Source organism: Xiphophorus hellerii, chromosome 20, assembly GCF_003331165.1.
Source record: "Xiphophorus hellerii strain 12219 chromosome 20, Xiphophorus_hellerii-4.1, whole genome shotgun sequence".
Lineage (NCBI taxonomy): Eukaryota > Metazoa > Chordata > Actinopteri > Cyprinodontiformes > Poeciliidae > Xiphophorus > Xiphophorus hellerii.
Genome location: NC_045691.1, coordinates 14,721,033 through 14,737,414, shown reverse-complemented (window position 1 = coordinate 14,737,414; position 16,382 = coordinate 14,721,033). Strand labels below are relative to the sequence as shown.

At 36.9% G+C, this 16,382-nt stretch overlaps 1 protein-coding gene across 1 annotated transcript in view; it reads right to left on the bottom strand.

The window, feature by feature from the left end:
- Nucleotides 1-16,382, bottom strand: part of cacna2d2a (calcium channel, voltage-dependent, alpha 2/delta subunit 2a) — a 223,473-nt gene that overhangs the window by 65,898 nt on the left and 141,193 nt on the right. The window contains 1 exon segment of the mRNA XM_032550637.1: nucleotides 10,956-11,094. Coding sequence (XP_032406528.1) covers nucleotides 10,956-11,094 — 139 coding nt within the window.

Genomic DNA, 16,382 nt, shown 5'->3' with positions numbered 1-16,382 from the left:
CATTTCTGTAACATTTCTGTTGCAATGTTTTATTTTTAGTTTTTCTTTGTTGATTTATTCTATTGTGTTTTCGTTTTTGCAACACACTGTGGTGAAGTTTTAACCTGTTTTTTAAATGCTATGTAAATAAATTTGACATTGATGTTGTATGTGTGTAAGATGGCTACTGTTATTAGCATTGTTTGTAACTAGTGTTGTTATGGCTATTAATTTTAACCTTACAGGAGTAGCAAACAACAAAAACTAAGTAACGTTGAGAAGCAGAGTGGTATTTAAGTGTGCCATATCTCTTTAATTATTTGAAGGTAACATCAGCTGATAAACACTAAATTTACAGTAAACAAAAAGATTGATATCTTATATTTCAGCCGCCAACAGCATAATTCATATTTATTACAGAGGAGGATGATTACTGTCACTGGAGTGCGGCTCGATTAATTTTGCTTCATGTCTTCAACCTCTGCAACTCGACGCAGCTCTGCTTAATTGTTAAACTTTTCAGCCTTTTGTCTGCAAGGGATCACCAACACAATGCTACTGACAAAGACTGAATTTAATTAACTAAAATTACTAATCAACATTCCACTTTGCAATTATAGTTATTTTGCTTTCTTTTTGCAAATAAATGCCCCGTCTTTTCAAACCCAATTGGTTGGAAAAATGTGGATTTCAGTGTAGACCAGAGGATTTGAAATGATGATTTTCCTCCTTAATTATGAACAAAACAATTATTTAGCTGATGAAACAAAGAAAAGCAAGAAGGTAATTCAACATGAGCAGCCCAATGATCATCTTCTTCGTCAGTTTGTGGCTGTTTCTTATTCTTGTGTCAATAAATACAATCATTTTAAAAAGTCATTAGATTTATAGATTTCAGTCCAAGACCTTTAATCTTGGACTGAAATCCTTTAATCTGATGACAACAATGTTCACACAACTTTTAGCACATTTGTCTGTGCTAAAAGATTATCAACTAAGATTTTGTTATTAAGTGTATTTGTTTTAAATACAATATTCTAAGTAATAGTTTAAGTTATGAGCTGCATTTATCCAATCCAGCTGTTAAAGTTAATACTTTATGATAAAGTGGATTTAAGAAGAAAACAGGACACCTGATCACCCCATATGACCAACAAAGTCCTGACTCTAACTTGGATAAGTTTTGGTCCAACCAATTTTCTTGCAAAGATTGAATAGAAAAGAATCTTATTCACATTCCAGTTTGTTCCTTTTGAAAAGATTGGGGCCAATTTACTTTGCTAGTGAATGGGAAACTATTCTGCGCTTACAATGGAAGGTTCTTTTCACACTTTGTATGTTTTATATTCATATTTAAATTTCAAATTAAATAAAATCCTTTAAACCTTTCATTTTTTTCTTAGTTACATAATCTAAATCATCTGAAGGTAGCTCTGCTACTGTCCGAGTAGGAAAGCGGTGCTGCACTCATTCAGCTTGCTCTCCACAGGAGTGGGTTTATATCTGAAATTCAAAGCATTATATGCTCAGATAATACACCGATGCTCTATTTTAAAAAAAAAATCCTGTTAACCTTACTTTGATTTTGTCTATATTCACTTGTCTTGATTGACTGTTGCATTATTTTCCATATTTCTGGATTTTCACTTCTCGTATCTTTTTGCTTTGCGCCTCTGAGCTGCAGATTTTTCCCCACAGCGACGTGTATTTCTGAGCAGCAGAGATCAGATGCTGCTGTTTATTCTGAAGACCTCACAGACTCCAAATAAAAACAAACCAGCAGCCTGATGTACCAATAACTTCCTCCACAGTTCAAAAATCACTACGCAGCGGCACCTCTGCTTCTGCTGCATGTATCACCTTTCTTCTCTTCCCTGCCGTATTGTCAGCACAGTTCATTCTCCATCTCTCTCCTGCTGTTCTCCTGTTTCCTTCCTGTCTCCTCTTCTTTCCTTCAGGCCTGATTTTGAGCATGGCTGAGTGTTAAAGGAGCTTGAACCTTAAAGCCTTTCATCCCGCGGAGGGAAAACGGCAGCAACAAGACCTGGCAGCATCTCACACATTCGAACGCACAGATTTATTTTATTTTCCCCGCATCTTCAGAGGAAAAAAAAGTCTTTTTATGGCTTTGTTATGAGGAGAAACAAAATGTAGAGAATAATCCAAATTCCAGTTTCTATTCTTTAAAGTTCACAAAACTGTCAAACTGTAAAGCAGCTACTTAAATTATTTTTAGCCTTAGAAATATCCTTTTGTCAACATATTGTGTAGTAAGGTGAATTTGTTGCACTGGGTATTTACTAACTGCAGAAAACTTTCTCTAAGCTAAAACCAGCCATAACAAAAATATGACTTCAGTGGTTTGGAAAAAATATTTATACCTTTTGATCTTTATCCCAATTTGTCACAATGCAACAATAAACCTCAAAGTATTTAACAGGAATTTTTAAAGAATAGATAGAAAGCAGAAAGAAAAGAATGCATAATTGTTTTCAGTTTTTTACAAATAAAAATTAGAGAAGACTCAGTTTGGATGTGTGTCTGGACTTTGACTGGGCCATTCTAATTCTAATAGTGCATCCACACCAAATGCATTTTGCGTCCGATGCTTCAAGTTCGACGAGTGAGAACTTTGTAGTCCGACGTTTGACATTTTGCTCTAGATGTGCGTCAGTCTCGTCAAAATCGCTCTACGCTGGATTTGAGAGAAAACTCAAACGATTCCACCGTCTCCTGCATATTTCATCCAAATATTTGGATTTGGATAACTCAAATGTAGGGAAATATTTTCAAACAGTAAAAGTTATAACTTACTCGACATTTCTACTTTCTCGCTGATCCTCTTCCAAGTCAGGTCCTTTCTGTTCCTGCCTCTGTTGTCATAATTTAATCTGTCGTGGATTACAGGACGAAAGCAAACAGCGACAATTAGTTTATCCTCCATGGTTTTTTTTATTCTGAGATCATGTCGGAAAATGCACCACTACGTGCTGGTTGATGCTCCACGTCAAGTGGCAAAAGTTCAGATTTTCCAATTCCAGCATCGGATGCATCAAATGCTTTGAATGGCATTGCGCTTGACGCGTGAAACGCATCTCCACATAGACTCTGAACGTAAACCAAACGCGCCTGACGCTCAAAACGCGGTTGGTGTGAACGCACCATTAGATCAACTGCCTTCTTCTTGCTACTAAATCCAAAGATCAGATTTAAAAAGTTCATGAATAATAACACTGGTGTGTACCTTTGTCTTTAAGTTACTGCTTGTTCAATAATGTTCTGTAACAAACCTCTGAGTCTCCACAGCTGGATTTACACTAGGATTTAAATACACTCATACAGACTCTTCACTAATTAGGTGACCTCCGAAAGTGATTGATTGAACTGGATTTTTTAGGGGCATCAGTAAGGCAGCTGAATATACAGTAAATGCTTATAAATAAAAGCACATTGTTCAGATTATTATTAATACAAAAATTTTAAAAAGCATATCAACAAATTCATGTTGCTCTGCCACTCAAAATCCAAATAAAATGCCTATAAGTATGTAAAATGTATCTGTGGCTCTGCATGCTGAGCTTTTATGTAAAATCTTAAAGATGCTAATCATACCAAAACATAATTTATTATACATTATGTCCTAATTTTTCTGTCTGACAAATATTTTCTGGTGAATACACTTTTTTCCAAACAACTTCAGTTTTTGTAAACATTAATCTCATACTCCGATGGTGGGCAAACAAAAGCCAAATCTTCAGAGGAAGTGCGATAATTCAGAGAGAAACAGACAGGAGACATCCTGAGTGCACCTCAAAGTAGTTTTTCCAATTAAAACCGGAGCAGTAAATAACAAACACAGAAAATGTAATTTGTGAGCCTGGTGGTGAGTGAAGAAGAGTTTGCAGTGCTGACTGTTCTAATTAGAGTGAGGGTAAATGATAGTGCCCCTTCACTGGGCACACACTATAGGGCTGGGATGGGTGCAGGGCAAAAAGAGAGAGAGAGAGAGAAAGATGTAGAGAGAGAGAGAGAGAGAGGAGAAATGGAGTCAGTAAAGTCAAGAATGAAAGAGATGCAGCCCGCGGGTTTTAGACAGTCTTTTGGTTTTACTTTAAATCCCTTTTCCTCACTTTTTTTTTTTCTATTTTCACAAATTACTTTTGCTTTTTTCCCCTGCATTTAAATCTGGTTTGATGTTGAGAGGGACTGAGTTGATCTCCAGCATGGTGTGAGCTGGTTGACAGTGAAGCTTCCTCTGCTGGAGGCAAAGTGTTAAAATGAAAACAGACTACATTTGTACAAATGGAAACACACATACAGATGTACTCACTGGCTGACAAAAGCTACACTTATTTATTTGGCTGTGCCCAATCCTTAAATTATATTTGGGTTAAGAAGGAAGAACTTTAATAGGTGGCAAAAATATTAAGGGGACATTTATTAAGAAAGTAACAAGAACTAGCAAACATATTTAGTTATGGACAAACCTGCATGTCTAAAATGTTGCTATTTTTTAAGATTCACTTTAAACCAGGTAAAATTTAAATGTTTGAGTCATAAATAACCTGACAAATGCGTATCTGTTTCTCTTTTTTTTTTTTTTTACCCTTCACACATCTCAGCCCTCTGTTGGCTTTATCTGCTGCATCTCTTGCACTCAGTTTCTTCACGCGCTGCGTATGATCTTCCTCCAGAGGTGCCCCAAATTGTTATTTTTTATTGTTACTTAAGCTTTTTGCTGGGAGGCAGCCACAAAGCAGACAGAACTGCAGCAACATAAAAGCAGCATTTCAACAAGCAGCAACTTTAAGGAGATGAATGCAACATTTTTTGTTGTTTGCTGCATTATAAGCTTGATTTGGCTTGGAGTTTATTCTTTTCCATGCTGATCTCATCTTACCTTAGATTTGGTTTGATTTGATGCAAACCAAATCAAACCAAATCTAAATTGGTTTGATTTGATGCATTGCCTTTTATTTATATGCAGTAATAACAATAAGTCACTGTTGTACAACAATGTAGCTGCAGCCAAGTCCTAAAATGTTTGTAAATAACTTTAAATTTTGGTTGCAAATTGTGGTTTATGATTTTAAACCCATAATTGAAAAGGCCAACAAAATTGTATTTTATGATGTTCCATCAATTTAAACCCATTTTGGTTAGATGTGAAGACTAGGAAAGACTTTTTCTGCATTTCAATAAGGCATCAAGTGTCATTACCCCAGTTCCCTAGTGAGCAGTCAGTCATCTGTTTACGGCAACAAATTATATTCTGTAAAATCTTTCCTAGTTAAAAAAATTTACAGAAACCTGGAAGTTTTTTGTCCCCAATAGAAAACTCAAACTGCCATGGCTCGGCTTATAACATGGGAAAATGTGTTGTAAGTGAAATAATATTAATAATAATAATAATAATATTTATTGCTGAAAAGTTAGTTGTAAGTTAGTTTTGTCTTATTTCAAGTGCACTAAGATATTTGCACTGGAAACTAGACCAAAATTACACGCTAAGATTTTGTGTTTTTGCGGTGAACAAAGGCTCGCTGCAGAAAAATAAATAACCAGCTAGATGTGGCATGAAGTCCTGCAATATTAAAATGATTTTTTTTCTCAAGAAAATGCGACTTTGGTGAGGTAAGCATAAACTATTACGATGAGGCCTGAATATGAACAGGGTCCCATAAATGCTCAAACCTTAATTTGAAGTAAAAACAAAAACGTGTGCTCAGCTCCTGCACCTCCATATTTAGTTAATAGTTTGTGTGGCAGCATTTTGGATATCAGATAGAAATTTGTGACAGAATACTAAAAATGATTTGTAAACACTAAATTAGTAAGGTCATTCAAAACGGCTAGGTAATAATGATAAGTCAGCATCTGAGCTCCAGCAAGTAAAAGGCTGTTTTGTAATTTTTAATCTGCTTGAGATCCTCTGGTTTAGAATCTAAAATTTCTTGACATGTCAATAATCAAGCCTTTTATATTAGTTTCTGTACAAACAAAGGTTATATATGCACATTCTTAGTATGTAGTAGGATTGTCTTTTAAACCTTGGGATCTTGGGTTTAAAATTTTGGGTATCCTTTAAAAGACATAGACACATGAGAAATGTTGCGTAATTTTTTTCCGCAGAGAGGCATATTATTGAGGTCACATTCTCAAATTATGTTCTCTGGAGTTATTTCCAACTTTAGAAACATTCTTTAAGAGAATAAAACCTGCTTCTCCAAGACAACCGTGCCCACATCAGTTTATTCATCTGTGCCAATGTGGCGGTGCCCGTTTTGTAATAGGCAATGATAATTAGAAGTAAACTGCACAAATGTTTGACCTGAGCTAATTAGGAAGTTTGCAGACTTTGCAGCAGAGATCAGTAGAGGGATAATGAATTATAAAATGGTTCATTACTGCGCTTAAGGGACCTGCTCAATCTCAATAAATGGGACATGGGGCCTAGCAGACGCATCAAACCAAAACGCACACATCGCCTCATTGAGCCGCTGAAAGACTGCTATTAAGAGATTTTTTTCCACCTCTTTTATTTTATTAAAGATTCTCCTCTTCTTCTCTGACATCTAACCTTTTGGTTTGTCACAGCTTTTCAATTTGTTCATGAATATCTACTTTAATGTGAAAATGCTGTTTTTGGGAAAACTGTCGAATTCTACAGATAACCTAAAAACAAACATCAGCTGTTTGCATTATACTGTACTTTATGCTGTGAGCTCCACATTTTTAGCTTTAACTTTCCCTGCCTTTCCTCCAGCGTCTCCCTGAGGACCGAGTCTGCCCACTCGCACTGCCCGTCTTCTGATAATACTAAACCCACAGATTTATTGTAGATCTAGACCCATCAAGACCCAGAGGACAACAATCTGCCCACATTAGTTTCCCCAGACATGCTCTCCAAGGCAGCCTGCAGGCTGGACGTAGAGCCAAGCATGACAGAAAATAATCCTCTTCTACCAGCCGACACAGCTCCTGTTAAAGCCGTTTGGTTTAGGTTTAAAAATATTACACCAATTCTGCAGCTTGGTTTGACATTTTCAGACAAAGCTATCGAAAATAATCAACTGAACTTAAGGCCCCCATGCAAATAGAGATATTAATTAATTTTATGTCACATTGTTTTTATTCAAAATGTGGAGTCTGCATGAGTGAGTCCAGCCTAAAGAACCTCAAACTGCTGGATTTCAGAGGTTATAACAGCGGACGCTAATTCAGCCTCAGGCTACAAATGGCCAACAGGGATGAAGAGCGGTGAGCTTCACAGCAGATACTGAATACATGCAGCTTGTTCACATCTGCCATGAGGGAAACACAGACAGGCACCAATATAGACTCTTTGTGTGAATGAATTAATGAATAAAAATACTTCACCAACAAAAATCTAATACAAGCTGTTTACATCTGAGTTTTTGTTACATATTTATCAATCAAAATACTCCACTGTTGACTTGTTGATGTCCAGCAGAGGTAAAAACATTAAACAAATGAATATTTCTTTACTACGTCATGATTGGTTTGGCTGATTTAATAAAACTCAGTCGTCTCCTCTACGCAGAATTGTTCTAGTTCAGCTACATTAGAGACATTTGAGCATAAACTGGTTTAAAACCATCCTATGGGTTCTGATTAGATTTAAATCCAAACTTGGCCTACCCTTTACAAGATAAAGTAAGTTTGCAGTATCATTCAAAAATGGTCAAATGTACCTTAAAAGCTTATAAAATATAATCTGAACAACATTATGTGTTTATGGTCCATGAAAACGATGTTACCTTTAAAAATTCTTCCTTTCTTAGAATAGTTAAGTTTGTTCAGCAAAAATATGATTTTAACGGTAAGAAGCAGAAGGAAGACACTTTTCACATCAACATAAGCATAAAAACAAAACTTTAAGAAATCCAGGTGTTAGCATCAGAAGGCACATCCACGGTAAAATACTGATTTATATGGATTTTACTGTATTTATACTGTAAACTTCTGATAACCACATCTGCTGGTATTTTACCAAAATTAGAGCTGTGTTTTTACAATGTCAGTAACTCCAAAAAAAACCTAATTTTTATTTTAAAATGGTTTTTTAATGATAAGAAATTCACTATCTGTAGTGTTATAAAAGATATTCTGACTTCCCATGACTTCATATGCAGACATGATGCAGTAATAATGTTCAAAATTTACTGCAATATGTCTGCATTTCAATCATTTGACAGCTCAAATCAAATGAGCAAACATAATGTACAAAGAAAACGTCGAAGCAGCTCAATGCATGTCAGAGAAAGAGGAACCCAGATGTACAGCCCCAAATTTTTCTTGAAGTAATTTCTAAATGACTGAAAATTCAGTTGTGCTCAGCTTGAAAAGAGACTCATACTGTCATCTAGGGAGCAGGTGTCCTGAGCTACAAGCTGCTGGATCCCTAGTTTAACAAGCTGCAGACTATATAAACGTACATCGCTCTGAGCCGAGAGGCTGCAGATAAACAGACAACAAAACATCTGATCCAGGATCCAACCCTCAAATATTTTACGACTTGTAAATATGGGCAAACAGAGAACTTGAGGTTCTGTTTAGTTTAACATCACCTTCTGTCCACCTTATGTGGGTGCAGACATGCAAATTTCAGCCTGAGATAACCAACAATTGTCAAACCTTTTGATGCATTATTCGATTCTATTTCCGACTTAAATCCCCAAAATGTAACAAATCATTCACCTTGCAGCTGTTTCACTTTATAAAGAACATTAGCAAACCGATTACCATAAAACAAAGTTGGAAATTAAAAAAAAACATAATAAGATGTTGAATTTTGCATCAAACTAGGTCTCTGAAAAGATGTAAGTGTTTGATCAGAACTTTGCCAGGGACATGCAATTTGGTTACAAAGGACCTTAAAGAATGACTCTACGCATGCAAAGCTAAAATAATTCTCAATTGCATTTTTATCAACAACTATAACACAACACACATGCTTATAATTGGACTGGCACAAATCTGCAGTTGGCAATCTGAGCAGTGCAGATCGTGCAAAGGGAGCTAACTAAACAACATCAATAGTAAACATTTTCCACAGAGAAGAAGAGGAGAAAAAAGAAGTAATTCCATGCACCGTGCCACTCTACTCCTTTAGATTTCACCAGGCTCAATCAAGAGCCCTTTATCCTCTGGCTCACATCCTCAGACAGGGGATCCAGAGCTGCCATAAAATGGGTCCGGGAACAATGCACAGCCTTGATTGCTCTATTGTGAGTTAGCTTTGGCCTTTGACATCTTCTCCTGAACCAAGAGTGTCTAATTCTGACAAGATTTGTCTGGAGAGATGCAGCTGGAGGGCATTGTTACAGACAGGTGCCATAAACTGCCTGCTTGACAAAGAAAGTCAAGAGTAAGACAATGACGGAGAGGAAGAAACCGCTGCAGTAGAAATGTTTGCTCATTCCCTGTTTCTCTTTTTAGTTGTTTTTTAAGAGTCAGAGTGAAAATGTCCAAAAGGTTACAGAGGTGAGAGGTAGATAACAGAGGAAGCATGTCCATGGAAACCCTAGAGGGTACATGTGTAGGATTTTGCTCATTTAGCGGCTGCAGACTAAGGATGGTGTTATGTCTGCAGGGCTGAAGAATGCTGTGCAGGAAGGGCAAGGTCTACGATAAAAAGCACGACCGCTAAAAAGAAAATACAGAAAATACAGTACAAATCAGTTCGAGAGCCAGTATCTGTCATCTGAAATCACTTTACTGTGCAAAAGTGCAAACCAATATCAAAGGAGAATGAGTTACTGAGTGAGAGTGAAGAGGATGTGTCATCTAGTCATGACCTGAATGTCTGAAAAAACCAGGAGGATGTTTGGTTTCACCGTAAAAACAGACGGCAGGCATTCATCTATATATACATTCAGTATTTACATAAATATTAAATTAAAAATAAGGCTGATAATGAGTTTTAGGACAGGACATTTTGAGCCTAAAACAAAAATAAGAGTCAAAAACGTTTGACATGATCTAGTTGCTACAATATAAAAACTGAAAAGCATTAGTGGTTTCCACTAATGCTAACATAATAGACTATTACAGTTATAATGTCTATAACATTTAATCAATGCTACTTTAAATTCCATACATACAGGACAAATATAGAGTAATTAAAGCTAAATTAAGTGTTAGATTTTAAGTGATCATTATGCAGTTAATTAGTTAATTAAAGTGAATGTCTGCAGTCGAGCGCTTCACTGACATGCTGCTTGCATCGCAGCTCGTTAACTGTACTTCTAAAACAACATGGCGGACCAGCTACTTTCCACACAGTGGACATTTGCTCCTTTCAGATCATCTCTACATGCAATTTTTAACCCTGTAATATTTCAACATCTCTATTTTGAATTAAATAAGTTAAACAAATGTTGACTTTTCTTCACGCTTCTTAAGCAGACTTAGAGATTGTACCTATTTTTCAGTCGCTGAATGCTTTTGGATAGGAAACTGTAGTTTGTACCCCACATGACCACAAACTACGGTATCTTGCAAAATCTTGGCTGAGCAAGATATCTGTGAAAAACTCTGATTCTCTGTGCAAGATTAATCAAAAAGAATGTAAAATGCCTTCCAAATTTTTGGGTGATCATTTCGATGTCTGGAAGATGTGTACATATGTAATTTGTATACAACAAATGTAGAAAATACAAAATAGAGCATGTTTTATAACATATTTAACATGAAAACAGTTTCATACAACATTACAAAATCAAAAAGCATTACTGCCACTGACATCATCTCTGCATTATTCAACGATAATATTGTAATCATACGATTGTCTAATATTGTGCAGCCTATTAACACTCGTCTTTTTCTACGCACACGTGTTTTGTCTGTGTTGTGTGTAGCGAGGTGAGAGATTTTTGAAGGATATTCTTCTACTGTCTCTCAAAAAGCATTTACATTACATTACAGGTGTTTTGAAATGTGGAATAACTTACAGCCTTTGTATATATCTGTGGGAATCTGGACGGCACTGGAGGAGTAGTTGACCTTGTTTTTAAAATTTGGATCGTCGACAAACTCCAGCTCCAGGGAGGACGAGGTCTCCAGCGGAGCTTCCTCCTCTCCGTCTTCTGTCTGCTGAAACACACACAGAGTGGAAATAAATAAGAGATGAATCTACATAAAAAAAAAAACAAGATCACTGAGCTGCATTTTGTAACTTTCTACACTGTGATTCTGGAAGACATATTTGTCCTCAGCATATATTATCTTTCTTCCTGATTCGCCAAATTTGAATCATGTTAAGCATAAAAATGGTGATTATTCTGCCTTCTGTCTGACCTCAGATTCAGTGGTTCTGTTCTCTGCCTCTAATCAGAGAAAAACAGCAGGTATGAGCTCAGTTATGAAACAGAGGGAGCCATTAGTAGCTATGATAACTACCACAGACCAATGTGATGTTAGAAGAATTAACCCCAGCAACCTGACATCACTTAATTACTGTTTATTTTCTCGCCCAGCATATTTGATTACAGACTTTCTTCTCTCCTGCCTCATAATGTGAGAATCATACTCCCTTTTTAGGGTGTTTTGTTTGCAATTTGAAGCCATATTTTGCATTTCAGAAGAACCAGATATCAGACAAACCCAACATATTGAAAAAAAAAAAAAAGTTAGGCAAAGTTATGTGATTTATTGGATGAAATGATTGGAAGAAACTTTGCTTGTTTCTGATTTGACATAAAGAAATGCATCCAATAAAAAAAATTTAACTATCACAACTTTACCACTTATACAATTAACTCATTCATTTATTTTATACTTGTTGAATAAAGAAAGTCCTAAATTCCTAAATCATTTTGATAAAGCAGTAAGGGTTAATTGGATGTGACATGACTAAAAAATGTTTGTTTTTTCCAAAGAATGTGAATCAAAAGCTCTTGTCCACAGCAGAAACTGATTGATGGCTTGGCTGTAATTGACTATTAAAACGCAATTAGAAACTGCTGCCAGGACGAGCCAGGGGAACTTTGAGACGAAGCTCCGCTGTAACAAAACAGAGGCGGAGATAACGTTACGAAAGAAAATGACCCATGAGACGATTTCCAGCTCAACAATTGTCATAAAAACCTGAGGTTGACCTGGAAATGAGCAGCGACGTTTAAAAAATGAAAAAGACAAAAAGCTAAATAAAGGCTTATTAAAAACATAATTCTGTATATTTCTCTTGCTCTTAGATATCTCTGTAGTTATGCTGCTATAGAGTTAGGCCACTTTTTCTCACTTTCTTCTTCTACTACTCTCTGATTGGCATTACTGGCTGTTATTTCAATTGTTCATTTTATGCTTTAAAAATGAAAGAAGACATCAGTTGAGATATTGCTGCCAAAATCTAAATATTCTCCCTCCCTACTATTAAAGTTTTACTTTTTATGAAATTAGAAAATAATCCTACATCAGTGCATCTGTTTCCTTTTTGTGTATCTGATTTCCACTCATACTGAGCCTGGTTCTGCTGCAGATTTCTTCTTGTTAAAGGGGAGTTTTTCCGCTCCACTGTCGCTACACGCATGCTGAGCATGACGGATTGCTGACACAACACAGGCGATTGTCTAATGCCTCTATATGGTTGTCCAGGAGGAATGAATGGTGGTAATCAATGAGATAATAACATTTTAAATTTTTTTTTTTTTACAATAGTATATTTTTTCTTTATTTGAATAATTAAAAAAAACTTTCATTTCCACAAATAGCTAAAAATGTTGTTTTTTTTTTGCGACACAATTGGGTTTTAAAATGTTGGCTTTTACCTAAGTTGACTGTCAGAGCTCAGTATTTGTTTGTCATTTAGAGTGACTAATTCTCTCAGTGTTGAGCTGGTACCCCCCCTTCCTCCAGAAGAGCCCAATCATAATTAACCAAGGCAGTGTCTAATTAGAAGCTGAATAAATCCACACAGGAAAGACTGATTGGTTCATTTTCTTCAACCATCTACCACCTGTTTTGCTCGATTCATTACCCAATTTGTTAATTTTATCTCCCCGTTCTCGAGGCTTAATTAAAGGCTGAAGGGGCCAGAGATGACATTTCAAAGCTTCTTCCAGTCCCGCCCTGCGCCGACCACGGCTAACCTGAAGCATCGCTCATGGACCTGGGTGTGCGTCAGATCAAAGCGACATCACACACACACCTTCTGCCAGGGCAAAACAAACATTCATCACCCAACAGATGGGAGCATTGTTACGTGACGGTCCGGGATATCGTGCCAGTCATGCTGTAACAGCCTAAAAGCAGAAAAAGTTTGATTGACCAACATCATAATCAAAGTTGTAGTAATTCATTTTATGTGTTTGAAAGTCCTGCTGCAAGCAAATTACAACCTAGAGTCATGATTGGCAGTATTTCTCTACCAGGCAGATTAAAGTGCTGCATTTAATGTGAAATTAAGCAGACCAAAGAATATTTTTATGTTTTAATTACTCTTTGCTATAGAATGAGGTGTAGCCATTTCTTTCTAAACATACAGCTCTGGGAAAAATTAAGAGACCATTTAAAATGATCAGTTTCTCTGATTTTACTTTTTATAGGTATATGATTGAGTAAAATGAACATTTTTCTTTTATTCTATGAACTTTTGACATGTCTCTGAAATTCCAAGCAAAAAAATTTCTATTTATTTGCAGAAAATGAGAAATGGTCAAAATAAGGAAGAAGATGTAGTGCTTTCAGACCTCAAATAATACAAAGAAAACAAGTTCATATTCATTTAGAAACAACAATACTAATGTTTTAACTCGGAAAGAGTTCAGAAACCAACATTTGGTGGAATAACCAGGAGGTTTTCAGTGGTCTCTTAATTTTTTCCAGAGCTGTAGAATTATTACCACCATGGTAAAGATGTATAAAAGGCCTTCATTTAAATTACTTACTGGTGAGACTCACTCCCACACAATAAAACATTTTAAACAAATCTAATCTTTAATTAAACACATCTATTTAGGAATAAAATCTTACATAAATAAATTATTGTAGAGTCTACATGGGTTTTAAGGATCAGGAGAAAGCTCAGAACTAAATTGCCTTTAAGGTCTGCGTGGTCTTGTTCAACAGAGGTAAGAACAGTGTCCATATCTTCTGCACACAGTCAAACTTGTTTCCTGTGCAGTTTGGACTCCACCAATCTGACCTTTTTAGACAGAATATGATCTAAATACAGTATATCAACAAAATCTGTCCTGTTGATATGTTTAGGACAGTGGTCTAAAGTTGGTCTTTGAGTGCTGCTGTCTTGCATGTTGTGATCTTCTTCTTGTTTATCACAATGGAAAGATCAAAACCGCCGTTCATTACAAGGCTTCTGTAAAACCCGGTGACATGCTGTGAAGGTAATTAGGCTGTCTGAATCAGCTCTGTTAGAGCAGGGACACATCTAAAACATGCCGTGACCTTCAGCATGCACAGAAGTATTTTGCAGTCGAGTGTTGAGAGTACAACCCAAAAAGGTCAAGTGCTTTCTTTAAAATTAAGAAATGTTGGTGTCTTGTTCATAAGTAAAGGACGGATGCAGCAGGAGAGACGGGAAGGCAGCATTGGGAATCTGATAGCGTCAAGCCTGCTGTAGTTTATTGCTGTAAAGACGGAGCTATCCGAAGAGAAAAAGCCTTTTAATTTACCATGTTTAGACTCTACTTGTGGTTATGTGATATGGATCTTTTCTGAAACAATCGCCAATAAAAGCGCCTGATATGAGTTTGTTGTGTTGAGCAGCTGCACCCAGGTTTCAGGATGGGGTGAGGTGCTAGCTCATCCATGAGGGAATAAGGGTGCATTCACACCTACCCTCTTTAGTCCACTTTAATCAAACTCTAGCTTATTTGCCTAGAAAGTCCAGTTCATTTGGGGAAGTGTGAATGTGCAATTAAAACCTAGGACTCTGTTCGTTTGACATGAACTCTGGTGTGGTTTGAATGCATATGTGAACGCCAAGTGAACTGGAGACCGCAAAAAAAGCAGGAAGTCAACTGTAGGGCAGAGCATTCTGGGTAAATAAAACCTAAACAAACAAACAAATGCTAGAGCTAGGCAGAGTGTCTAGCTCTAGCAGGAGAAATGGATCATGGCCTTTTACCAAAAACAAAAGAAAAATCTTACAATTGCTAAAATTTGATGATACTCCATTTTTCAAAAAAGGCAATTGAGCTCATGTCTTCTCTAGAGCTTTTTGTGTCGTTTCCTTCAGTAGTTTGTGATACAGCGCCACCACAGGTGAGGAGGTGAACAGGTTTTTTCAAAGAGCTCAGATCACTTCATACAGTGCAGATTGAAATTTAACCACATGAAAATGTGACAAATGTTGCGATTTTGATCCCTAAATGAACAGAGTTGGGTGAACTGTCAGGTGTTAAATAATCCTGAGTACTTCTGCTGCTCATCGGCATAGAAAAGAATCGGTTGTGGTTCCAGCATCTCTTTGGAGGTTTTTTTAAGAACATCGCACTAAAAGAGAGGAGCTGTGTGTCCATTCTGGACTGGGTTGATCGACAGAGGGATGTCTGGGTGTTTCTCCTTGACCTGCTTCTCCAATGAGCAAATCCACAGCAAAAGACATATAAGGATGGATAGATTTATTGCAAGGTTTTATACACAACTTCACCAGGATCACCAATAATTGTGGGATGGTACTGTATATTTTATTCAGTATCCAAAAAGGCTTCTTTGTCTGGTTTACAGCAAATAAAAAAAAGCTAAGAAAATCTGAAAATGTCAATACATTTTTTTACCATAAAAATGAATATCGGACATGCTCGGGTACATTACACTTCACTTTTGTAATAAGGGTGAAGCGACAGGAGGAGAAATTAACGAGGTGAGGTGCACAGGAGGGGAAAAGAGCCTGACAATGACTTACCTTTTGCTTGAAACCAATTTCATGTGACATCCTCTTTATAGTTCAGGATTATATTCAAGCATCAGAGCTTAACTGAAGAGATTCACCAAGTGAGACCGACTGGGAGGGTAACTGGTGGGGACTCAGAGAGGAACGACCTCTGCCTGACTCCCGCCATCGGTTCTGGGAGGTCGTAAAGTTGTAGACGAGTGGGTCAGAGGTGTGTCACAGACTCGGCCTCAGTGTGCCATGTTAATGATGACCGATGTTCTCCAATTAGATGTGCTGACAGGCCCTAAAGCGCTGTGTCATTAATCACGACACTGTCGTGCACAAAGAGAAAATCACACCATGATTTATTGCTCCTCTGCTTCTCTTTTCTCACTCTCTGCTCCATCTTCTCCCTGCTCTGGTGATCTAAAAGGGATTCTTCCCTGCCTCCCTGAAACTTAATCAATCAGTCGGTGTGATTTCAAAACGTACTCTGTGCAGGAATTTCAGGGAAAATCTATTTGTTTAGCATCTGAAACTTTTC